This window comes from Nesoenas mayeri (genome assembly GCF_963082525.1).
Source record: "Nesoenas mayeri genome assembly, chromosome: 2".
Taxonomy (NCBI): domain Eukaryota; kingdom Metazoa; phylum Chordata; class Aves; order Columbiformes; family Columbidae; genus Nesoenas; species Nesoenas mayeri.
The window spans coordinates 35,148,729-35,174,235 of NC_137543.1; the positions used below are offsets into that span (position 1 = coordinate 35,148,729).

The window sequence follows — 25,507 nt, forward strand, 5'->3', positions numbered from 1 at the left end:
TTCATGGTTTGAGCACTGTATGGCAGCCCTAGCAAATAAGTCAAAGTACACCAGTAAGTCCACAAAATCTGTCAGGAACACTCCTTCTCAGGTTCTGTAGTTTAAAGATAAACATGTCATGCTGTAAAGCTTCAACTATCATTTAGACTCGTTTTGTGTATGCATCTACTTTGTATTTACTGAGACAGAGACTCCATATCCTGTGTGTGCCTCTACTTTGTGTTTACTGAGATAGAGATTCTATATAATAAAACCCCCATATAAATAGAATTATGTAGTGATGGTAGACAACTTTTGTATGGAGAAATGTCTGAGTTCCTTGCTTGCTGAGGGATTAGAAACATGTTCTTCACCTGTCTCCTTGAGTCACTAAGCTATCCTGGTCACAAACAGAGCTAGCATGGCCGAGTTACCATGCTTGGTGGGTTTTATCAGGCCAGGGAAGGGTAAACCTCAGAATCAGGAGCTCTAACCTTTTCAAATATCAATTTAGGATATTTTATCTAAATTTCTTTATCTAAAAATAAATTAAGATGAAACTCTATCTAAAATAGAAGTATTTTATTCTAAGTATCTTGGTGTTTTCCAGCTGGTATGTGATCAAAATTATAGAAAAGCTTGAAAATATGACTCTCTGAACCACAAACTGAATCCCTTGTTTGAAAATCAGTAAAGTTCATAGATTCTAAAGCAAGGAGATGGAGTCACACAGAGCTTAAATTTGTGATACTGCTTGGAGTTTATGAGCTACTTTCCCCAGCTTGTACAATATGTATTTTAGTATATGTGGTAAGACAATTTGACTCATATGTGCTGGTATAAGAAAACATTGTTCTGTATCAAAATGCTGGCCACACTAACTGTTCCAGCAGCAGAGAGCCATGTAGTCTGACTTTCAGTCTAATGCAGATGGGGCCAAAGAGTCATTTGAGAATTAGTTCAAATGAACTGAGCAATTTTGTGGCACTTTGAAAATAAAGTTAAGAAAACAAAATATGATTTAGATGTCAAAAAGACAGCACATGCAACTCTTATGCTGCCCCATATTGCATTAGACATTGATCACAGTCCACTCCCTTTTATATGGCAATTCTAATTTTTGAAACATTTATCAGTAAAGTGAGTCTTCATAAATAGACAGTATTCCTCTTCGGTGATGTTTAGATTTTCCATTAAAAGCAATTAGTTCACTGCAAATAGGTAAACAAGTACCCTCAAGTGACTACCTAACAAAACTGAAACTACTCTAAAGTATTGCATTAGAAAAAAAATTCTTGTACAGAAGGTACATTTGCAGCCAGAAATGAAAGTGGATGGGGTTGGATTAGATGTACTAAAAATAGAAAGCTTCAAGGATCACTTGATGAGTATTGATGCCTCTCCCACCCTGAACAATGTGGACCTACCTCTTTTAAATAAGCATCTGTCTACACAGAACGAGCCACCACATGACAGAGTTGGTGGCTTCACACGTCACAAGAACCTACTGATATAAGCATCAGATAAGGATTCAAATAGTTGTATCTTTCTGTTTATATATGTGTTGCTTCAGAGAGAAATCACCTGCAAACTTCTTGAATGGTAAGCGTAATATAGTTTTGCTGTAGCTCAGATTCTATTGCTCACATTTTAGTTGGGCCTATTTTTCTTTTTTCTTTTGCTTTTAGGCAGATTTATGTGTCAAAAATGCAAGATAGAATATATGAAATTCATAACTAAATGTAAATTTGTCTTAATTTCAGCTAACTGAAGAACTATATGATACATATCTTAGTGTATTTTAATAAAAAATACTTTTTCTGATCAGGAAAATGCAAGTAATAATATGACATTTTTTCTTGTTCAGTATTTCTTTTTCTTGGTAAAACTATTTCGCAATCTTGTTTTTCTTTTGGCCATCAGATTGTTCATTTTCCCCAGTAGATCCATAAGAAAAAAATATTTGAAATATTGCACCCACCTTATTGGTAGATATTAACTCTAATTCTAAGAAAATTTTGTAAAAATGAAATATTTAATTTTATTTGCTTAAACTAAAATAGGCTGTTATTACTGGGGGTCTGGTCATACTTCATGTTTACCAAATATGAAAGAGAAAATATATTTCAAATAAATGCCCATATTTATTCCATCTAATAAGCACACAGAACTTAATCTTGGTCAGAGAAACACATCTGCATGACTTTGATATGACTACCACCTTTCAGTTAGGACAGGAATGTCCAAGACTTGCGGAAATCAAGTCAAGATTCAGCAAGTCTTAAAGACTAGCTAAAATATACAATGCTATACTTGAAGTAATTTAATTAAGATATTTTGTCCTTTATATTCCTTCCTGAATTATACTTGTTTAAACTTACTAATATGAAAAGAAACTATGTATTTCCATATTTTACAAATTCAGGTACGTAAGCATGATTTTAATTCAATTATATATGTAAGTATTTTCAGGATAATGTTTTCTTCCATTTTCAAAGAATATATATATATAGTTTATTTGTGTTATATAACATATGTTTTAATATTTCTATTTTTAACAAGTCTTTTTTTTCCTAACCTGATAGAAATATAGTTTAATATATCAAAAGTTCTGTTTCATGATTTCAGTGCAATTATATGGGCAATTCATTGAGGAGAAATAAAACTGATATAGACACCTTGCAAAATAAATTATTGATATTTGAGAGAACTGAAAACCTGAGATGTAATCTGACATAGATAATAGGAACTGCATTCTATTTAGAAAAATTGATATTTTGTTGCAGTTATACCAGTCTGTGATGATCCATAGAAAGCATATATTGAAGACTTCCAGTGTTGGCTGCTTCTGCAATACAGATTTAAATCTTTATTTCCACTTACTTATACAAGATGTTCAGGTTAACTACTGGAAAGGTATGATCCACATCTCTCTTAGATATTAAAAATTATAGAAGTGCTTTCAGAAACTGCTTGTACCTAAGAGAGAGTGTTAAGTAAATCCTCTTAGTTCAAAAATGAAAGAATAGTCAGCAGAAGCTAAGAGGAAGACAGACATTAGCTGGATAATGTGTACAGAAAGCAAATCATGTCAAGGAAAGAGAAGAAAGACAACTAAACATCCTTAAAATATAAACAGAGAAGTCAAGGGAGAAGAACAGGCAAGAGAGGACATAGGAGGAAGGACAGAGATACAGTCATAAAAATAAGTTTCAAATGTCAATGTGAAGACAGCTGGAAATAATGTGCACCATTGTTTTACTAATGCTACTTCTCCATCCTTGAGGTTGCCACCTTTCACTTCCTATGCATGTAAACATCCATGAGATTTTCCATCAGTGGTTCCCCAGAACAACCGTGAACTTCAAAAAGTTTGAGCACTCTGGTTCGGCGGTGAGATGCACACTGCACTCTTTAAGGAAAATAGCATCAGTATGTCCTTCCTGAAAATGTTGACATGCATTTTTCTACGCTTTTACCTGCTTTTATGATCCTACATTCTAGTTCTTCTCTCTTTGTTTATTTGGGTTCCCTGCCTGCTACTCATCCAAGTTAACACTTTTCTGTTTCATTCTGATTTCAAGCAATTTCTGGCACATATCTTCTTGGATATAATAGTTATTTTCTGCAAATATGAGTAAATATAGGTAGATTCACACTCACCTAGTAATTTGTAATATATTTCCTTCACTATTCTAATCCCTTAATGACGAAAATTCTTAAAAGTATATCAGACATCCTACATAATTGGGAAACTCCAAGACAGTGAACTTAAAATTTACATTGTGTTTTCATTAGGAAATAATGAATGCATGGAAACATTCAACAGAATGATAAATAAAGCCATTAATATTGTTGCAAGAAGGAATTATTTCTACTCATCTTGCCTTTCTGATACTGTATATGGTAAACTCAATTACATCCCTAAAGAGTGTTATGAATTACTAGGGCACATTCTGACAGGTTTTCCTTCATACAGTAATTTTTAAGGACTTCCATCTCTAAATTCCATTTATCAGTAACAGGCCAAAATCAATTAGCATCAGTGAGACTACAGACTACATTTCTCAAAAAAAAAAGTCATCAAAAGGCTCTTTCCAGGTTTTCAGACATGAAAAAGTAAGAGTTGTGTGATTAAGATATCTTTATAGAGGATGGATTTTTCTGGATAACATGTCTGGAAGAGGGTTTCTAAGTGGGTGGACTAATGAATGAAAAGCACTGTTGCAATGAGGATACTGTTCTGTGACAGGCACAGCAGCAAATATACTGTGTGCAAAAAATCTGCAGATGCATGTTAGGACAGCAATGGTGATGTAAAATACACATCTGATGAGGAAAGATCAATTAGCACTTAGAAACAATGCTTTCTGAATGGATCATTGGTCAGCAGGAAAGTGGCACCTGTATCTTCAACCTGATCTAGTTGATGTCCCTGCTCATTGCACAAGGGGTAGGACTAAACGATCTTTACAGGTCCCTCCCAACCTAATTGTATTTCACTACTAAGTTTCTCCAGCTTTTTAGAGTGGTTATAACTGGAGGTGTAGCTTCAAAATATCCAGAAGTGAAATAAACTTGTCCATAATAAGCAGTGTAATGCATATATACCATGCTTCAGCCTGATTTAACTTCATGGACCAGAAACTTTCTGAAGCCTGATAATTCAGCTTTTTCTAAGTTCCATAGTTAGGGGAAGCCCAAGATTGAGGTCCCTGCTTCACAGGTTTTTGCTGGATTTGGTCAGTGGTATCTGAATGCAAAACCACAAAACCAGTCCTGGAGGCAGGAACATGAAGATAAGTTTTCCAGCGTGCTAGGAACCAGACTTCAGCACTTTGACTCTGATAGCCTCTGACTGTCCACTGGCACAGCTTCAACAGGAGAAGGAGAGAGCATCACTACCAGAAAGCAACCTGCCATTTGGTGGCCATGATTGTTTTAATTAAGAAGCAGACAGAGTATGTTTGAGTCGCTTTAGTTTGAGAGAGGCATATGATGTCTGACATGTAAGAGGCCCTGCAATTGTTTGAAAGAAACAGCTTAGCTCCCAGCTTCACAGGATTACTGTCTGAAACGGGTACCTAAGTCACCCCTCACCCCTTCACACTCCACTCTGAAGCACCCAGCTCCCACAGGGACAGGGTTTGCATTCACTTTTGCTACCATAAACCTAAACCTTTTCTAGATCCAGATTATGTACTTGGAAGTTTTTCTGTAGGAGTTGCCTTGAAGCCAACAGTTGCTGCAATTAATTGCTGGGATATACTGGAAATCTTGGGAAGTATTGTTACCAAGAATGCTCTCATTGACTGTCACCTCCCTTACTTGTTGCAACTGATATTAATCATAAGGTCAATTTATACTTACTTTCAAAACATAGATTGTACTCTGTAGGCCTGTATTTAAATTTCTCCTTGTCCAAATCATTAAAAGTAGGACTCAAAATCTGTAAGATATTATTTCATATCTTATTATCATTAGGAAAAAAAAAGTCTCTGCAGTGTAATGGAATGAATTATTATCTTCTAAATTCCCTTAAAAAAAAAAAGCATATAATAAACCTGTCAATAACTTATATCCTTCTGATGAGCATAGCAGCAAAATCTCAGAAAAAAATGCAATGAAAAAAATGCAATGAAAAATTCATTAGGCATAAGTGTAAAATGTGAGTTAAATTCACCTTGCTGGTTTAAAGACAGTAGGACTTTTCTCCATGGTAAGTACAAGCATGTTTCTGAAAACTTGTAGGAGACAATACATTCTTGCTTTTTTAGGCAGTAGATTGGATTAGTTTCTGGATGATTGTAATGAATATGTGACATAACATCATGAATTCATCTGGTTTACCAAACCAAGTGAAAATCACAAAATCCTAAATATCATTTTACATATAATAATTTGTATAACACTGTTGCCACATAAATAACTTGCAAAGCAAAAAGCCATACAGCACATCCTTTTCATTACTGGTATTTGCTTGAATTTACGGTTCCTAGGCCTGCAAAATTAACAAAATTGCATTACTGTATTACTAAGGCTACAGGACTGGAATGGTGTGTATTTACTATATATACAATTTAATTATTAAACAATCCTATTTTTAATGAAATGCTGGTCTATGATTACCTTTAGTGAATTTTGCTTGTACTAATGGATCCACTATTCTACCATTAGCAAGATTATGTTTGAAATAAAATGGTATAAATGTATTTTAATCCACTCTTGGGAAAAACAGTTGTAAGAAAGGTTACTCTTTGTGAATTAGTTCCTTATGTGAAATAATTACACAGAAATAAAAGCTGTGGTCAGCCCACTTAAAATTCCATTTGATTCCTCCTGGGAATGGAAAACCTTTGTATTATTTTTCATCCTCTGGACATTCTTCTGAATATTTACTAGAAGACTGAAAACTAACAGTAATTTTAAAAGAATGAGGCAGCATTATCACATTCAAGAAAATAACTAAAACTATGGTTGTTTGAGGATCATGACTCTTATTTTTTTCACAGCATTATTCTGACTGCAATTCAGGGGATTTTAACGAAAATAAAAAAAGGATGATAGATACGAACTTACTAATGCTTACCAGTGTTTCAGTGATACCTCTATATCTAGGTAGTTATTGCAGAAAATAGCATTAATTTTCTTTATACAGTATCTAGACTGTTATTTGTTGACTTTAATTTCTGGTAAAGAAGACTATGGGCAACAGAAAAGCCAAGGGTAAACAGGGAATTCAAAGAAATCTCACCATGGGATGGTGAACAGTCTCACCACCTGGGGCTGCTCCTAAGGGAAGTACGAGGAACAAGGGTTAGAAATATGGGGGCCTCTCTAGTGACACAATCCCAAATCCCATAATTAGAATCTCTGCAGGCAGTAATGGCCAGCTTTCTTGAGTATAGCTTTCTTGCTATAGCATAAATAACCCTGTTTCTTTTGGTCACAATTGATGATGATGTAACAATAAAAATGTACCTTAATGTCCTGCTGTTGAGCATATACAATACCTATGGCTATGGCAGAATATGGGCTGAAAAAACTTTTTTGTTCAATTTTTTAGCATTGCCTGATAATTAATAGGATCCAAACTCTACACCACAAGCACTTAAAACCACACAGTTAGTCTTAGGAGTATTTAGTCTTATGATTTTAAGACTACTTTGTTAAAGTTATGTTACTTAAGCAACTTACTATAAAATATTCTGGAGTTACAGGCTCTAGGATCAAAACAACTTTCAGAATGACCAAAAATGCAGATGATTGTGGGAGATCCCACAAGATTTGGTGATACAGTAACAAACCCAGATTGAATTAAGTGTTGATAAATGCTAGGTGGGTACACAGAAGAAACAACCCTAACTACCCTCATATGAGTACAGCACATGAGTGCTATTTATTTATACTATCACCACTCAGAAAGGGGCTTGTGGTGGAGCAGCAAAAAATTCCTAGGAAACTTAGGGCAGTGGCATTCAAAATAAGCAAATACCTTTGTGAACATTTAGGAGAGGAATGAAATAAAAAAGGAACAAACAATTAGTACTATTGCTTGAATGTATCTTGACTTCAGCATGCGGGTCTTGTCATCCCATTTCAGAAGGAACATGGAAAATACACAGAGTAGCAGGATGAGAATGTTTAAAGATACAAAATGGCATCTCTAAGAAGGAAAACCAGCTGAACAAAGCCCCATCAGTGAGCAAAGAGCTTGAAGAACTTTGTAAAATTATGAGCACTAACAAGGACAAAAAAAAAAAGGGAACAACTCTCCATTTCTCCAAATGAAAACGCTAGGGATCACTAAGTGAATCTAGTGGTAAAAGTAAGCATTTTCACACACAAAAAAACCCCCAAAAACTAAAAAACAAAAAACAAAAACACAAACATGAAATGATGGCAATTAGTGCCACAGGATTCAGAAAGAGCTTAAACGAAGTAATGGAGAATTGCCAGTTGATGGCTATTAAACAGGCTGGACTAGATGTGACACCTGGTTCTGGCAGTCCTTAAGCCGCTGGTTGCCATAAACCATGAACAGCCGGGGAAATATTCATCCTGTGTGCTTCTTACTGCATTTCCTAAGCGTCTGCCCAGCCACTACCTGACCTTTGGTAGGGCTGCTCTTATCGCATTAAATAAACTGGTAGTTCTGGGAGTTACAAATGTTTCCGTTGAAGACTCAGCAATGATGACTCGGTTGAAGTCTCTTAGGGTAATTAACCCTTTGAAACACTTTTTGCTGCTTCTCTCTACACCCTTCCTATACAATCCCGACGCTGCTCCAAATTTGCCAGTAAAACAAATTCTACTAGACAATTTTATGACTGCAAAGTAAATGCTGAGGAGTTAACCGCAGGAAACTCAAGTGACTGTGGTAAAGTTGCAAGGCCGGTGCCGCAGCCCTGCCTGCCGCCCCGCGGTGCCCAGCCCGGACGGGACCGCTGCGCTCCGCGCACTCTGATTTCGCTGCTCCCCGTTTGCACCACATTTATTTATTTCTAGTTTTGCACAACGTGCTTCTTGCATGTGCAGATGCGCTCATCTCCAGAGATCTCTGGCACTGCCAGATGCTCAACCGGAGGATGAAAAAAAAAAAGCACCACCCAAAACTCAGCGGGGATCGCTTCGCCCCCTCCCGCAACTGACGCCGCCGGCGGCGCCTCTGCCCGTCGCAGCTCCACAGTCGGGCACAGTGGCCGACCGGCCAAGCGCCTGTCCAGCACGAGTTGAGGCGGTGTCCCCTGAGGGACCGGCGTTCCGCGCCCCCGGGACCTGCCTTTCGGCAGGGGGAGCCGCCCGGCGGGGAGCGGCTCGCCTTCCCGGGAGCGCCCCCGCTCGCTTTCCCCGCCTCCCGCCACCGCCGCTCCGGCGGGCTGGCTTCGCGGCCCCGTCGCCGGTCGTCACTCGGTCTCTTGCCTCGCAGGTCTCCGGAGCGGGCAGGGAGGGCGCTGCTCGGAGCCGGGTGGGCGGGCGCCATGAAGCGCTCTCTGCTGCGGCTCTGCCAGTCGCGGGAGAAGGCGGCCGGCTCCAGCTCCTACCAGGGCGTCGTCTGCGAGGCGGATGCCGCCTCCGTCGCCTCGCAGGATGTCTTCAAGGTGCGTGCGGAGGGGAGCGGAGGAAGTGGGGGTGCCGAGGGCTGGGTGGCAGGTGTGGGTGTGAGGGCACAGCCTCGGGACAGCCGAGCCTGCCAGAGGCACCTAGTGGTGCCCGAGACTGGGGCTCATGTGATCGCGTTGGGACAAGGAGGGGTGAAGATGGAGGGGGAGTGGGAGAGAGTGTGCGGGGACTCTGGAGGCAGCTGTGCAAGCTTGGCGTCCCAGACACCTTTTCTTCCCAGAGGCCACTTTCTCCTCACTCATCTGTGGATCCGTGAGGGGTGGGGGAAAGGCTGGAAGCTGCACTGGCCGTGGGACATGAAGGCACAGGACACTATGACATTGTATGGCCAAGTCTGGACCAGGGCAAGCGGGAACACGAAAGGGGAGCAGCCAAAAGGGGAGTGTAGGGGTGGGTGGTGGGTGGCAGGTGGCTGCCCTGGGGCTCCCCGGGAGTCTCCCTCTTAGAGGGATGTCCGGAGGTCATGGTGGCAATGAATATACCGTCTAGCAAAAATGTCACAAGAGGAAGGTTTAGAAGCGGTGGAGCTGTTATGAAGGGAAAGGAAAACAGTGGCAAAATAGCTGCCATGAAGGATGTAACATCTTCCCTTTTCCACAGAGAACAGGACAAGTGATATATTTGTATTGCAGTTAGGAAGACCTAGACCAAATGCTAGGGAAGTCTTTTTTAAGAGTAAGAATAAGTAAGCAAAGGAGGAAGTTGCTTACGGGAGAGATGACTTGGGTAACTTCAGAAGTTTATAAGCGTGGGCAAAACAAACTTGACAGAGGATGTGGATGGGTTTTTAAAGACCTCTTGAGGTCATTTCCAGCCTTGTTTTCTGTGTGCTAGCTGTAGTCCCGAGCAACACCTCTTAAGTATGACCCGGCTTGTCACTCTGATGGTGTGATCTGCCACTACAGAGCTCTTCAGGAGAAGTGCAAAGGAGCTGCTGTTTAAAATAGTTTGCTTTGCTGTTTTGAACAACCAAAAACTTGTTTCTTCCTTTCCTATATTTGTTAATGAAAGACTACAACATTGGATGATTTATTTTTTTTTTAGCAGAAAGTATCGTGCCACATTTTAGCCACATTTTGTCTTGCATTGACAAAAAATTCCAATGTAAAGAATGGTGAAACGTGGTTTAAATCAATACAAAGATTTGAAATTCATTTCAATTAAAATTAAATTAGAATACAAGAAGGAATAGAAGATACTGGTCTCTGTAATACAGTTTTCCTAAATAGATTTTTGATATGTATAAAACATATAGGTATCTAGGTATGTGGTTGACCTCTTATCTTTATGACAGTTGAATGATCTTAAATACCCTTTCCACCATACCGCCAGTTTTCTATTAGCACTTTCTAATTGCACTTTTGAAGCAGATGCTACTGCTGTATTTGGCCCCGGTCTTCTAAACCTTTAAACACATTTGTCACATTATTGAGATGAGTAACCTCAGTGAGGTCAATGGGACCATTAAGGTGAAGGAAATTAAACATGTGCTTACGTGTATGAATGAGCTTCCCGGTAATGACAGCAAAAATTGTTGAGTCTTTGTGGCTCAGGAGATCCTGGAGAGCAAAGTTTTCCTTTTCTTTTGCAGCTGAGGAGGGAACAATGTTTTTAAGGTATTTCCCTTTTTTTTTTTTTTTTTATTTTTTTTTTACGTTTTACTTCCTTACACGTTTTTGGGATGGTTTGCACTACTTTTAATATGTATTTCCCTTGCCACCGCCCCCCCCCTTTTTTTTTCCTCCCAATTTTGTTTTTGAAACACTCTAACAAAAATATTTGGAGAACATCGTAAAGTAAGAATCAACGGGGTTTTTATAGTCCGCTTTGGTTGCAAAGTACTGTACCAGGGAGGTGTCAGTGGGCTGAGCTGTTGGAGGGGGTTCTATACTACGCTGTGAAGATGCTGGGTTGTTTCAGACTGAGTAGCTCATGGGGTGTGCTTAGGATACTCTTGAAATGAAGAAATTTATTGATTGCTCTGACGCAAAGAACATCACAGGAACCCAACAGCTGAATGTGAAAGCCCAGGACATAATATCAGTCTCTATAGAAAGGTCTAGAAAATGAATTTATCAAGATTATTAACTTTTCTCTTTGTTGAGTTTATTTGACGTGGCCACAGCTGGAAAGAGTATAAAACAGTAAGTCATGAATTTGCTTGTTTGAAATTTTCTGTGGTTGAAGGAGGATTTTGAGCTCATAAGATGTATTCAAGGTAATTTCCATTTTTGTTAATTTTGCATTGTTTCTCATCTGGGTCTGATTTTGTAATCAATCAAATAAATCAGAGTTTTGCTGTTGACTCAATATGATCAGGATTTGTGTATTTCTCTCTGAAACTAAACAGCTGGGAGAGAAGTATTGAGTGGTAACATGCCCATAGTAACACGTTATAGCACTGCTAACATCTTGCCTATTAATGAGAATATTAGAATATTTGTGTCCAAAAATAGGTGATTTCGGATGGAAGTGCCTGTAGGCTACGGAGCTTCATTAAGAAGAATCGTTCTGGACTTACCAAAGTGGATGAATTAAATGCCACTCCACTGCATCACGCTGCAGAAGGAGGTCAAATAGAATTAATGCAGTTGATCATGGACGATTCTTCCTCCGAAGGTAACACACATTTTATGAACCATTGTACTTAACAGAATAAAGAAGTTCACTAATCAGTGTTTGTTATCCACTTGAAGAAGAACTGGTATGTGTTGTCTACATCTATAGATTTAAATATAGTTCAAACTGCCATAGTTTGCAGTGTGTTAGGTGTGATTTGGATCACCCTTGTTATGTTAGGACTGTTTTCTCTCTAATGCAGTGAATCTGTATATCTTATTTAGTTTGGGACTCAGATTTATGGTCTTCAGATATGAAAAAGAAAACTGCAGTGAAGTACAGGAGGCCTGAATTTTTGTCTTCCTTACGTACTTTATGTGTCTTTTGTTAACACTTGTAATACTGGAAATGTAGAAGAGAAGTAATCTGTTTCCTTATACTTGTCATTCAAGTTGTCGTCGTGTTTACTTTGTAGTAAGGAAGAATAAACATTTGATGAAGTAGGCTATCTAAAGCAATTTAGGGAAGAAGTGACATGTAGGAGAACACAGGACCTCAAATGATGGAACTACACTCTGTAAAAGGTGTTGTCCAGTAGTTATTAATAAACATTGTGAACTACTTAAGACTCCACTGGCAGATGTGGGCTACTGAGCAAACTTGTGAAGGCCCTGAAAAGCTCATTTTTTACACCTCTAATGATGGCTAATCTAATTTTAGGTTATTCTGGCTGAAATATATTGTTTTTCTTTTCAGTGTATAATTTTTATCTTTATTTTTCAGAATATTTGTTGAAGTTCATTTGCCGGTTTGAAGCTCAAAATATATGTGTAGAACAGACCAGTGTTATAACTAGCATGAGCTGGCTTGCTTCTGTGTTCTTAAGTGAATCAGAATAGATATGATCTTTAATCTTCTTTCAATTTGCAAGCACTTCTTATCTCTTATTTTAGTTATTCACACAGTTGCTCTGTGCAGTCTCTAAAGCAATAGCTGCAGTCAAATAAGATAGGAAAGTGAAAAGACAAGCAAAGAGGGAAATCAAGTAATCGTTGGCCGAATAAAAAAGATGTATAATAATAGGCAAAAAATAGACAGGGGTTTCACACCTCCCACCTCTCTAACAAATACTGTGGATTCAGCAAAATATTTAATTAATTTAGCACAATGCACTGTGTCACATACACTCTTTCACTTTTTGTCTTCTAAGAAATGTAGTAGCACAGACATAAACGTCCCTTGAAGAAACTTTTTTTCAGTGAGATCAGAATATTTGATGGTTTTGCTTTGGTATTGTTTTGTTTTCTCTCCTTTGACCTAGTATTAAATGTGATGGATTCTTCTGGAAATACCCCACTGCACTGGGCCACAAAGAAAAACCAGGTGGAAAGCGTTAGTTTGCTGCTCAGCAGAGGAGCCAATCCAAACATTCTCAATGCCAATATGATGGCACCTTTGCATATGGCCGTGCAGTCCCTGCATAATGAAATTGTTAAGGTAAGTCTAAAGTCCATATAAATATACAGAATTGATAAGTAGCTCAACAGCAGCTGCCTGCAGAACATGACCTTGTTTATATACGCTTCATCTCCTCGCATGTTTTATTTAGTGATCCTGATGTGTAACACATGAAGCTTATAGAAATGTCTGTGTCTTCTTAGCACAGCAAGTAAAAAGTAACTTACTAATTTTTCTGATAGCACAAATGCTGGTATTTGTGCTGTGATAGTAGTTGTTATGTTTTGTGAAAAATTCTTTTAAATTCTCCAAACACAAGGAATTTTCTTTAAGAAAGGTTCTTTTAAAGACTAAATTGCATGTAGACATGTGTTATTTCAAATGTTTTTGCTCTGATTTTTTGTTTTTTACAACTGTATAGGAAGTTATAGAAATATAAAAATTTTCTTGAAACTAATGTATTACATTTTTTATGAAAACCAGATTAAAATTAATCAGAAAACACAGTTCTTAAAAATAACACTGTAATAATAATTTGAATAATAGCAGAACTAAACCTGCAATTAAAAATCACAGAAATATGTTGTGAAAAAATTACTAAGGTGATTGTTTTGAACCTCGTAAAATAGCAACAGCATTGAGATTTTAAGCAGCATATTTTTTCATAATTTTAACAATTTCATAATTTTCATAACTGTCCCAGTGCAATGAGAATGTTTTCACTCCATATGCAGCATTTGAATAGAATTTTAGAATTTGTTAAGTTTTTGAATTTACCAGGTGAATACAACCTTAGCACCACGTCACTTGTTTTTCCCTTAAATTTGTCTCCTTTTCTCATTCATCCAAAAAAAAGGAGAAAAACTTACTCCTGTACTCAAGACTTAAAATCCTTTAGAGATTTTCAGTGCTTAAATATTTCACTGTCCTCAGATCTTTTAAAAAATCTCTATTTATTATAAATTAAGAACAATAAAATGTGAAATATAATTACACTTTTAAAATGGGCTCTGTGTCACCTTCTGGGTGTGGGTTATTTTACAGCTCTGCTCTGCTCTTGGCTAAATATGCGCTCTCGTTTTTCCCCACCCTTTTGTATATTCGAACTAATTCTCCTTTAGTTTCTATTGTCAAATTGTTTGAGAGTGATTAAAGTGTGCCAGTTCTTCCATTACAGAAAAATTCATTGGAATTACTGAAAGATAATTAAATAAATATGTTGATAGATGAATGAATATGAGGTGCGGTATCATAATTTTCATTTACAGATCCTTTGCTTGTCTAAAAGTGCTGGAAGCAGTCACGGAGGTACTTGGTGACACTGGTAGCCTGGTGTGAGCTGTTAACATTGGTATTGAAGCAGGATTTCAGGGCTGGAAGGGTCCTTGTTCTCACCAAGTCCCATTTCCCTTGATCTTATATAACTGTCTTAAGAGATGCCTAATTGAGTAGCACCTACAACATTGCAACTTTCCAGGGAATATAAAATATTACAAGACATTGTAACAAACTTCAGTTGAAAATCACCATCTGCAATTTGCTACAGAAAAGATTTTCTCCCAGTATTGGGGAAACTGTTAAATAAAACTTCAAGATATTCTGCAGCTATGTGCAGTGTTTATCTCAGTTACACAGCTGTTTAGTGTAAAGAATTTTACTTTTCTTTGTCTGTTCTCACCTGCATTTTTCACCTGCCTATTTTTACATTCTCCTTCATTTTGTCCTTCCTCTGCATTGTGGGCTGTTGACATGCAAAAAGAATAAGTCCCAAGAGTGCTATGAGTGATAAACAAAAGTAGTCGAATAGTTCTGTGTTATTACTGTTGTATTTGACATATGGTTGACTGAATGTTTTCTTATACATTTAGATTTTAGTCCAGCATAGCAGTACAGATGTTAATTTGGAAGGTGAAGCAGGGAACACACCTCTAATTGTAGCATGTTACAAGGATAATCCTGAAGCACTAACACTCCTGGTAGGTGTAATTATCTGTCATATTTTGATGTGATTCTGTTTATCTTGATGCAGTGTTATCCTGTTCCTGTGTTCTGTCTTTGTTCAATGAAGGGAGGTTAATCATGGACCTAATATTCAAGTTACTAATATTCAAGTTTGCTAACAAACTTTAATCTTTTAAGAGCATATATAAATACATCTGACTGGCAAACAGAGAAAACTTAAACTGGTTTTGAAGGTCATCAGAACACATGTGTGTATTGATGTATGCATATGACATGCAAAAGAGGTTTATATATAAACTTCACAATGCATATACAACATAAAAAAAGAGGAGACAGCCACCCAGGAGACTGTACCTGTAAGAGTATGATCATTAATCAGAATTTTCTGTATGTCATTAAGCTATTTCCAGACATTATTTTTCAGATTGAAAATGGAGGGAAAATATGTAAACCAAACAAAACCGGAAGTATACCTATCCATGCAGCTGCATTTTCAGGTGCAAAAACATGTATGGAAATTCTTTTAAAAAAAGGTAAATACATTGTTCCCAAGCCATCAGTAAGATTTATTATTTATAGTAGTGTTACCAGTTTTCTACTTCAATTCTCAAAGAACTGTGCAAACAAGCACTTATAACTGTGATTGAACCTGCAAGAAGTTAATGCAATTATTCCTATGGGCAATTCATGCTAGTAACTTTTGTAGGATTGCAGCAGCAGCTTAACTGCTTTTGTAAATGTGTGTCCATCCATTGTTTAGCGATCGATGTGAAAGGTTCATATTTTGAGCGGGAGGATATTATTCCACAGTTAATATACTTGTCTTGAAAGCCTTGATAGCTTCTGTTATCTTTCTTGCTTGAAAAATCTCCACTTATTTTCATTTCCCAGGTGAAGAATTGGGTCACTCTGCTAAAACCCACATCAATTTTACCAATAATGGAAAGTGCAGTCCACTTCATTTGGCAGTTCAAAGTGGGGACCTTGAAATGATTAAAATGTGCATTGAATTTGGAGCCCAAATTGATCTAAAACAGGTAAAACTTTAATTGAGGTGAAATATAATTTTGATAAAACTGAGATAACTCTGAATCTCTAAGTGGTATGAAAAAAAGGTGAGCAGATAATAATTGCTCATTGTCTCTTCCAATGCAAAACCTAGGGAGCAGCAAATGAAAACAAGTCTCTCATTCACATCAGGCAAAATGGCAGGTTTCTTTACGGAAGTCGTGTAGGATGTTCTGGCTATGAAAATTTTGCATGGATTCAAAATGCTTTTGGGCAGATCCATAGAAGAAAAATCAGTCCTCAGCTACTGAATACAGTGGCATTCCCTCCGTCTCAGAAAGTCCTTGAGTCATAAACCAGTGGAGTGTTGGGGAGCACTCTGGAGAACGGTACAGCCTTCTTCACGAAGTCTTTTCTATACACCTGCCATGTCTTTTCTCAGAACTGAGATCTTCCATCTGACCCTTTCTCATCCTTATATATCCTCAGCCTTGCTCTGGCCTTTACAGTGTCTTCTTTGTAAGCAAGCACAAATTTGTGATGCTACTGCTGCTACCATGGTACTTTTGGTGTAATGGTCTGTGTCCAGCTTCATGGTGAATAAACATTTCAGAAGATACCTATCACTAATTGAATTGTTTGCAAGGCCCAGATCAACTCATGAGAGCAAAGATAAACATGGTTTAGCCTTCTTTTATTGCTCTGATCCTTTGAACACACAGCTTTTGAATGATATGATTTATATTGCCAATTTTTTGATGGGTAAGACAATTTTGAGAATGCTTAAGACATTGTAGAAAAGCTCATTCCAATGCAATGAAATGTTTCTGTTCTAAAAAGGAGAAAGTCAAAACCCTCAGACGTATCAAATCTAGTTTGTCTCATCTAGCTAAATGAAATCCTGTTTTGGCTAATCTTGTTCTAATAATTTATTTATTGCTTAATAATTTTATGGCTGTCTAGCTTATAATAGTTTAATAACATACTAGACCAAGTTACTTTTAACTTGCAGATTTTTATTTTTTTTTTTTTTTTAATTAAGAACAACATCTAAGGGAGATTCCATTTAAGAAACTGAAAAACATTTTAAAATAATGCATTTTCTATATTATATGGACATATTTGTTTGCTTATTCATTTGTACTGGTCTACCTACGACTTTCTCTAGTTTTCCTTTGTTTCATCTTTTTTATGAAATGATGCTCAGTGTGTCTGTTTATTAATTCAACTACATAATATTATTAAGAGTGTAATTATCTCATATCTTAGGACTTGGCATAGAATAATGAGCTTTGTAGTAATCCTTTAAAACTGTCTGATTAGTCTTTTCTGGTCTTTAAGATCTCTTAGGAATTCCACTATTTTAGCTAAAGACTAAAGTTTCATTACTTGCATAGAATTTAGGCATTTAGGAGCTGCAAATCCTGGGCTAGATTGCTAGTATGTTTACTAGATTGAAAGATAAGTTGTTGAGGTTTAAAAATTTACATGTTTTATTTTCCCATTTACAGAATGAAAAATGCACAGCACTTCATTTTGCTGCCACTCAAGGAGCAACAGAGATTGTAAAGTTAATGATGTCATCCTATGCTGGCGATGAATCCATTATTGATGCTGTAGATGGGAATAAGGAAACTTTGCTTCACAGGTAGGAGGCTGCTCTGCCAGACTTCACTATTAATTGTGAGCCATGATGTTCTCAGTTATTCTCAGCACCCAGTTATACTTTACATAGCATACTTTAGAATACCCTTCCTCATGGGCTGGAATTTCTCCATAGGATGGGGGATGGTTTTAGTACACTATGAAAGAGGCAATAATTTGGTCAGAATGTTAAAGATTTTGGTGCTGATACAAAATTCAAAACAGTTGCAGTTACCTTGGAACCATATCAAGGAATTGTCACTAAGAGTTTATATTGAAAATTTACTTCAGTGAAGTAGTGGGTTAACAAGTTAATGGGATTATTAAGAATTTTTGTGTTGTGGAACAAATGCCCTCATTTGATGTGGTTATGTTCTCCAGAAAATGAATGAGAAGTAATATTTTTTTTCTCTAAAGGGTTGTCTTATGCCTGAACAGCTGCAAGTAAATATTGGTTCACTTCCCTGTGACGACAAAGTTGCAGATCAAATTTGTGTATGGAATAATCCTCTAGACTGGGGTGTCAAACTCATTTTCACCGGGGGCCACATCAGCCTTTCTGTTGCTTTCGAAGGGCCAAATGTAACAAATATATACAGTCCTAAAACTACATTCGACCCTTTGAAGGCAACACGAGGCTGATGTGGCCCCCGGTGAAAATGAGTTTGACATCCCTGGTCTAGACTTCTAGTCTTTCACAGCACATTTGAAACTAGAGCACTAGGCTGTGTAGAAGTTTCCTCAGTCTTCTGTAGCAGAAAGATGCTTCATTAAACGTGCTGGCTACCAACTCTATGGAAGATAGTGTATTTTCCCATCTATACTTTTTTTAGTAAGAAAGATATGTCTCACTGCATTTCAGTGTAATAATTTTACAGTGTTATTCTACAAGAAGTTTTACAATATGAAATAATCAGTGGAAAGTCAGAGGCAGTGGAAATGATTGTTCTTTGGACATTGTACGAAGTGGAAAGATTCAAAGGTAATTGAAGCAATTAAAAGGAGAGTGTGTTGTAAAGTTAAGATTGGTTTGGGTAAACTTGGAAATGCTACCATGGTAGAACAAGATTGAAGACAAAGTGATGCCAAATGCCAAAGAAACTTGCGCAGACACAACATACTACTGAATAGATAACTGGCTGTCATATCCATGAAAATGATTGTCCTTGGGAAAATCTTAGAAAAAGAATGGCACTCTTGCAACCTGTGTCTGTGAAACAGGAAAAAAAATACTATCAAGAATCATCAGAAAGGTAGAAAGTCACCCAGATTTATCAAAATATAAATAAACTGTATAGGAAAGTTAACTTGTTCAGAAGTGAAGGAGCAGTGAAGCATAGGCAGGACTTGATCCTTTCACAGTCTTACTGTCATGTTTCCATCTAAATATTTTACAAAATTACTTAGCTTTCTCTTCATTCACCTTGGAATTTATTTGGAGTGTGTGTGAAGCATTTGATATTTATGGCTGGCTGGACGGGTCTACTACAGATAACGAAGGTATCTCTACTTATTTGGAACCATGACACGACTTTTAAAATACATCTTTTGAGTAATCAGTTCTAACTATAGTACACCCTGTGTTCTTACCTCTTATAATGAATGCTAAGGGAACTGTTATCTGTGAGATATACAGCAGCCTTGGAACTGTCCTCCTGTTTTGTTAATTGAGTTAAAATATTTAAGAGAAGTCTGACTTCTGAAAACAGAGTGTCTGTATTAATAGTACTATATTTCCTGCTTTTACAATTTTTTTCTATAATATATAATTCCCTGTCTTACTGTAAAATAAAAACAGATTTTTTCACATGTATAGACATCTTTAAAATATTTTTAGTAAATTAATGTCACCAAGATTTATATCAGTGTATCAAACATTTTCAGATTTTCTCAAGTAGACCTGTCTGCCACAGTATGAATACATTTAGACATTTTCATTTTAACCCCACTCTAGAGTTATTACACAAAATATATAGCAAGTTATTTTTGAAGATCAGAACAATAAAATGGATTTGAGGCTCTAATCTGCCTGAAACAAACTGAGTCTGGAGTTTATGGAATTTTATATTGATCTTGTGTGGTACAGCAAATGATCTCACATATGAAATTACTTGTTTTGTTAAAAATAGTTGTAAAATACCTGTTGATTTACCAATGAGGTCTTTGTTTCCTGCAGTGAGTTTTCAATGTATTAATTGAACTGAACTTAGCTTAAAAACAAAACTCCATTACAAAAATGAAAAAAAAAATATTAAAATTAATTATGTAATAAAGGTATCTCTCTATTTTTAAATGTATTAATTTGAAAATACTAGAAAATGTTACACATGGAGAAAAATACTAGCCTTTGGCTTGAAACTTCATTGTCCTTTCTAATGTTACTGTATTTTTCATTTTTTTTCTCCACAGGACAGCATTGTTTGATCACTATGAGCTGGCAGAATATTTGATTTCAATGGTAAATATTTAATCAAGCAACATGTTTATAGAGTTTATTGTTATATATTACTACAGGTCTGCATAGAAAAATTCATAAAGGAGAATGTGTTCTCAGGTATAGGTTAATTAGATATATGTCTATATTTCATAATGTATAATTGACAGTTGCAGTACAGTGTTTGTTATGGCTCCATAACAGCATCCTACAGTTACAGAAGATGAAAACTTGCATTTGTATTTCCATTTTACTTACTCAGAAAGGTTTTATAAACACCTTTTACCAGATATGACAAACTGGTTCAGTCATCCTCACTTTTAGGATATGAAATATGAAATAAAGGCTAAGCATGCATGAATTTAACCTTTATTTGAAGTATGTACATATGATTGTTCTGGGATCACATAGGCATACACTGAAGTCTGTGCATGATCTAGAAATGTTTTTCACTCTGTGTAATTTGGTTATGTTTCTTCACTGAATAATTATGAGGGAGAAAGAAAAGAAATGTAACAGGGGATGTACTGGCTATGCTCCAAGTGTCCATTTATACCTATTAAACTAAGGGTCATACAACCGTTATATACTCCATTCTGCAGAGGAAATTTTCAGAAGTCAGCAGACTTCTTTTCCATTTTATTTATGTTTATGTTTTTTGCTTAATTTCATGACAATTATATTCAGAAAAATTATCTTCCACATACAGTTTTACTTTTCTCAGAACCTCTATTATAGAGATTGGATTTAGTCAGAACTAGATGTTGTGCTTATTTTCAACTCAGATATAAAATGATGTGGTTTGACTGCTCAAACTTGTCTGACAAAACAACATATCTACAGAAATTATTATCTGAGAAATACAGACACAAGTTTTACATCTGTAGGGATGAGGGAATATCTTTAACAAAGCATTTGCTAAGAATGAGCTTTTATTCCTCAAGTGTCATTTTGACTTTTTTGACCTCTTCTATAGAATCTATGCTGAGGGTTGGTTTGGCTTTCTAGATAAAGTGAATCACTTTTGAAGCTTTAGGACTGTTTTCATTCACCTTGTCTGGGAATAGATTAAAATATGCCAGCTGGGGCTAGTGGGGTGCAGCACGTGCAGCCTGTGCTGCCTGCTCTCCTGGACTCCTGGCAAGATCACTAGAGATCACCTATGCTGCATGAGGGCGAAAAAGAAAAGGTGAAGCAATGTTACTGCTCGAAAGGAACAGCAAATTCCAGTTCAGAATGGCTCTCTGGTTTAAATAAAGAACAAAATTTACTTATTTTATTTATTAAATATCCACATTTCACGCACATTAACTTACAATTATCATTTCCTTTATCTTATTTTTGGTACTTTTAGTGTCTGAAAATAAAAACGGTTGTAAACGCATGAGTGTTACATCTAGGTCTTCTAGATAGAAAAGGTAATATCTATGCAAAACAGAACCATCCAGGCACACTTTGCCTGCCGTTTACATTTAACTTGCACCATCCTTTTTTAAGTTATAGGTCAATGTCCTACCTAAAAATCAGAGAATCAAATTCTACAGGTATTTCTTGCAGAACTTTTCATTATTTTGCATTTGGCCTCAACATAACATGCCAAAGAGCACATGCTCCTGTTCTGGTGAGATGTACAGCTGTGGTTTGCCATGACTGAAGGATAACTGAAGCCTTAAAAAAGAGAAAAGACAGAAACCTAGATCAATATTTTCAACTTCTTAACATTACAAAACTTTGTAGCTTTAAAGAAACGCTCCTTACAAATTGGTTTGCAAATTAAGCATTTTAAGCACAGTGAATTTAACAATAATGTCCAAGTGGCCATTGTTATATTTGACAGGTGTACAGTATCTGGTTTGTGTATGCAAATAGTGTTGTTGTACTTGCAAGTTATGTATACAACTATAAAGAAGAAAACCATGAAAATCAGAAAGTTGTCATGATTTAGCAAGTATCTAAGCAATTACTTTGCATCTTTCAGTGTTTCTTTTTTTCTTGTGTACTGGAGAATTTACCATTGAGGTATCTGGTGTTTCCTGAGTTTACTTAATTAATTTTATTGAAACATGCTTAGTCAAAGTAAATAAGCAGTATTTTACATGTTTTCTTACTTCATTTTTCTGGACTTCCTTTTCCCCATTTTATTTCTTTTGTTTTCGCTGAAAGAAAATTGAAAGATTAAATTTATGTCAATACAAATTGATATTTACAATATTCACATCATATTTTATAATAATGCATATTTAATTCATATATACTAATATATAAATGCAAAAGTAAAAGGAGTTCAGAAACTAAATTTACAAGCTCTTAATTTAGCTGCCTCATAAATGTGGTAAATATGCATAACAATGTAAAAGTTACTAATTATGCTAAATAATGATGAATGCTGCTGACTTAATTTTGCTGAAGGCTGAGCAATGATGTTAGCTGGAAGGAAGGTGATCAAAGATTTATTAACTGGAAATTGCTGCTCCTGCATTCACTGAAATGAATGAACCACTTGGATAAAAAAGGTTTCTGTTTCTTTGAATATTTTTAATAAGAACATTTTTAAGAGATTCGTCTGACCTTGTAGAAATGTAACTGGGGAAACAATCCTCGTGTGTTATTCTCAAACATTTCGTCAACATACACTGGAAGCTTCCTGTTCTCTGTGGTAATCATTGTATCTTTATTAAATGTTTCATGTTACTGCATTACAAGTTTTATTGTCCTATAAACTAAATATTGCTCATGATTATGACTAATTCTCTCTTGTATTAGGACTGGATCCAAAGATGGTGGAAGTTAATAGAAAAACTCCCATTGATTTTTTTTTTTTTAATGATCTTTGGATATTACCTGAAATAAAATAGATTTTTTTTGTGTACTTTTTTTCAACTCAGCCAATTTGACTAGCGACTCAATATCTAGAAAAATTATATCTCAAACATCATAAAATAAACATACCTCTTATTGGTTAATTTAATTGTATCTTCATACTCCCTCATTGGTGGGATTTTTAGATAGATATGTTTATGCTCATAGTATTTTGCTGATACGATCACAGTGATGCTGTGAGCATAGTGAACACAATGACCTGGCAATATGCGTCTTGTGTAAAAACAGACAAAACAGCAAAACTGGGCTTTTGCCAGAATTTCTCATTCCAGTCCTTGTGCTTCCCCTAAGGAGAAAGGTCATATCAAAAACTTTGAGTTTGGAGAATAAAAATGTGTATGCTATTGATACAGCTCTTTTGGGTCAAAGTTAACTTGTCTTATATAGATGATGAAGAAGAATAGAAAATGAAGATCCGTATAGATCAAGCTATACGGATGGAACTGTGCTAATCTCTGGATGCATTACTTCTTGAACAGTATTCGTCTAGCATAGAGCAGGGGAGTAGTTACATTTATACAGCCTTAAAATTATATTTAGCCCTTTAAAGGCAACTGTGAGGCTCATGTGGCCCCCAGTGAAAATAAGTTTGACACCCCTGGCGTAGAGGTTTAGAAGGGTCTTGTTCTGCTAATTGTTTGATAGGTAAGACCACATTGTTCAAAAGGGCTGCTATTTTTGTGGTTTTTTCCAGAGCTTCAATCCTGGTATTTTCAAGTTAGAATTAAATATTTTGAGCATTTAAATGCACAGAAAGGTACTCTAACGAAAGACTATGAGTTGTGAGTTCAGTATACCTAGAAGTAGTCCACTATTATTTAGGTGTCTAAATTTACATATATATAGATGACTGGGCTGTGGCTGATAGTTAGGACTTATCTGGAGTTACCAGAATGCCTGTAATTCTGGTATGCTTATAAAGAGCGGCACCATTTTAAAATTCCATTTATTCATTATTCGTGATAAACTTGAAATTCTTTATTGCAGGGGGCTAATATTGATAGTGTTGATATAGAAGGTCGATCCCCACTTCTGTTGGCCACTTCCTGTGCATCATGGAAAATTGTGAATTTACTGCTCTCAAAAGGTAAAAAAGAATATATGCTTATGCTTCCTTTCAGCAGGGTTCATAAATGTTAAACCTGTGACTAACTTTCCTCTCAGCTTCAATTCAGTACTGCTGCATACAGTCCAGGAACAGTTGACCTAAACAGCTGCACAGTGCTGGTATCCCCTGAGATAAAGGACTAATTATGGTGATGGTTTCACCCTTTTTAATAGAGAGTGAACAGGCTGTAGAGAAACGTGTGTGCCATGTGCCAGGCTTCTCAAGGTAGAGGTGGCACTGGCAGTCCATCCCTGCATTCCTCAGCAGTTCACAAAATAATGCGGAATAGCTACACCACTTACAGAGAGTCATCTTTTGTGCCAGCAGTCTTTAAGTATTAAAGCCCATATGTCAAGTGTCAGCTGTGATTTTATGTAAACACAGTCACCTTGAAAATGAGCAATATCTTTCAATTGCAACACTTTTGGTGCAAGCTCATTATTGTTACTCTATTTCCTCTTGTTGATAGTAACATAACTGATTTTGTTAATAAGAATTTTGTTAATTTGTTAAAAAGTTTTGAAGCTGTTACAAGGTTGCAACTTTAAAAGATGAGAAGAGGTGACTACCTGCATCTTTAAATTATCTCCTGATTTGTGGATATCTCTGAATGAAAAGGCCCCACGTAAATTTTAATGCTGCAACGAAATATAAAATGCATACGCACTTGAGATAACAATGAAATCTGAGTGTCAGTGGGGTTTTTTTTGTAAGTAAAATTATATGTTATAATGTTGAATTGATATAATATTTGTTATTTTATAGATTTATAAACACGTTTGTTCAACATTTGTTTCTTTGTCTTAAACACCACCAGTTAGTGCCAGGGGCCAGCAGTTTTGAAGTTGCTGGTATTTATTTCCATATTTATCTAGGAGCAAATGTATCATTAAAAGATCATCTGGGTCGGAATTTCTTGCATTTGACGGTATTACAACCTGGAGGATTGCAGCATCTGAATGAGAAATTTCTGCAGGTACAGTAAGCATCAAATTGTGTCTTTCTGCTACCCTTACTAGAAAATGTGAAGAAAAAAACAACTACTATTTTATTGTGGAATATTTGTAAAAGTTTGTGGTACTTGTTAAGTTGCCTGGTGTCACAGAAAATAATTTGAAGAGATAAATATATTTCATGAAAACATTTGAAAACCAATAATACAGTTTTCTTATTGCCAGGCAAAGGAATAACAAAATCCCATAAATTATTTTGCTGTTGGGGGATTGAATAGCTCAAGAGGTAGGCAATAAAATATAGAACTTTTCACTTACATTTTCCCAGCTTGCATGCAGTAAGGCTATGGGATGCATTCATATTCTATCAAATTCTAGGATATAAACAGCTTACAGCAT

At 36.3% G+C, this 25,507-nt stretch overlaps 1 protein-coding gene across 1 annotated transcript in view; it reads left to right on the top strand.

Moving 5' to 3' along the window:
• Nucleotides 1–8,960: 8,960 nt before the first annotated feature.
• Nucleotides 8,961–25,507, top strand: part of TRPA1 (transient receptor potential cation channel subfamily A member 1) — a gene marked incomplete at its 5' end in the record, with an annotated part of 37,009 nt that continues 20,462 nt past the window's right edge. The window contains 10 exons of the mRNA XM_080338715.1: nt 8,961–9,080; nt 11,559–11,721; nt 12,983–13,158; nt 14,988–15,095; nt 15,506–15,614; nt 15,973–16,118; nt 17,601–17,737; nt 20,143–20,191; nt 24,035–24,134; nt 25,031–25,131. Of these exons, the coding sequence (XP_080194841.1) occupies nt 8,961–9,080; nt 11,559–11,721; nt 12,983–13,158; nt 14,988–15,095; nt 15,506–15,614; nt 15,973–16,118; nt 17,601–17,737; nt 20,143–20,191; nt 24,035–24,134; nt 25,031–25,131 (1,209 nt within the window). The remainder of the gene's footprint in view (nt 9,081–11,558; nt 11,722–12,982; nt 13,159–14,987; nt 15,096–15,505; nt 15,615–15,972; nt 16,119–17,600; nt 17,738–20,142; nt 20,192–24,034; nt 24,135–25,030; nt 25,132–25,507) is intronic.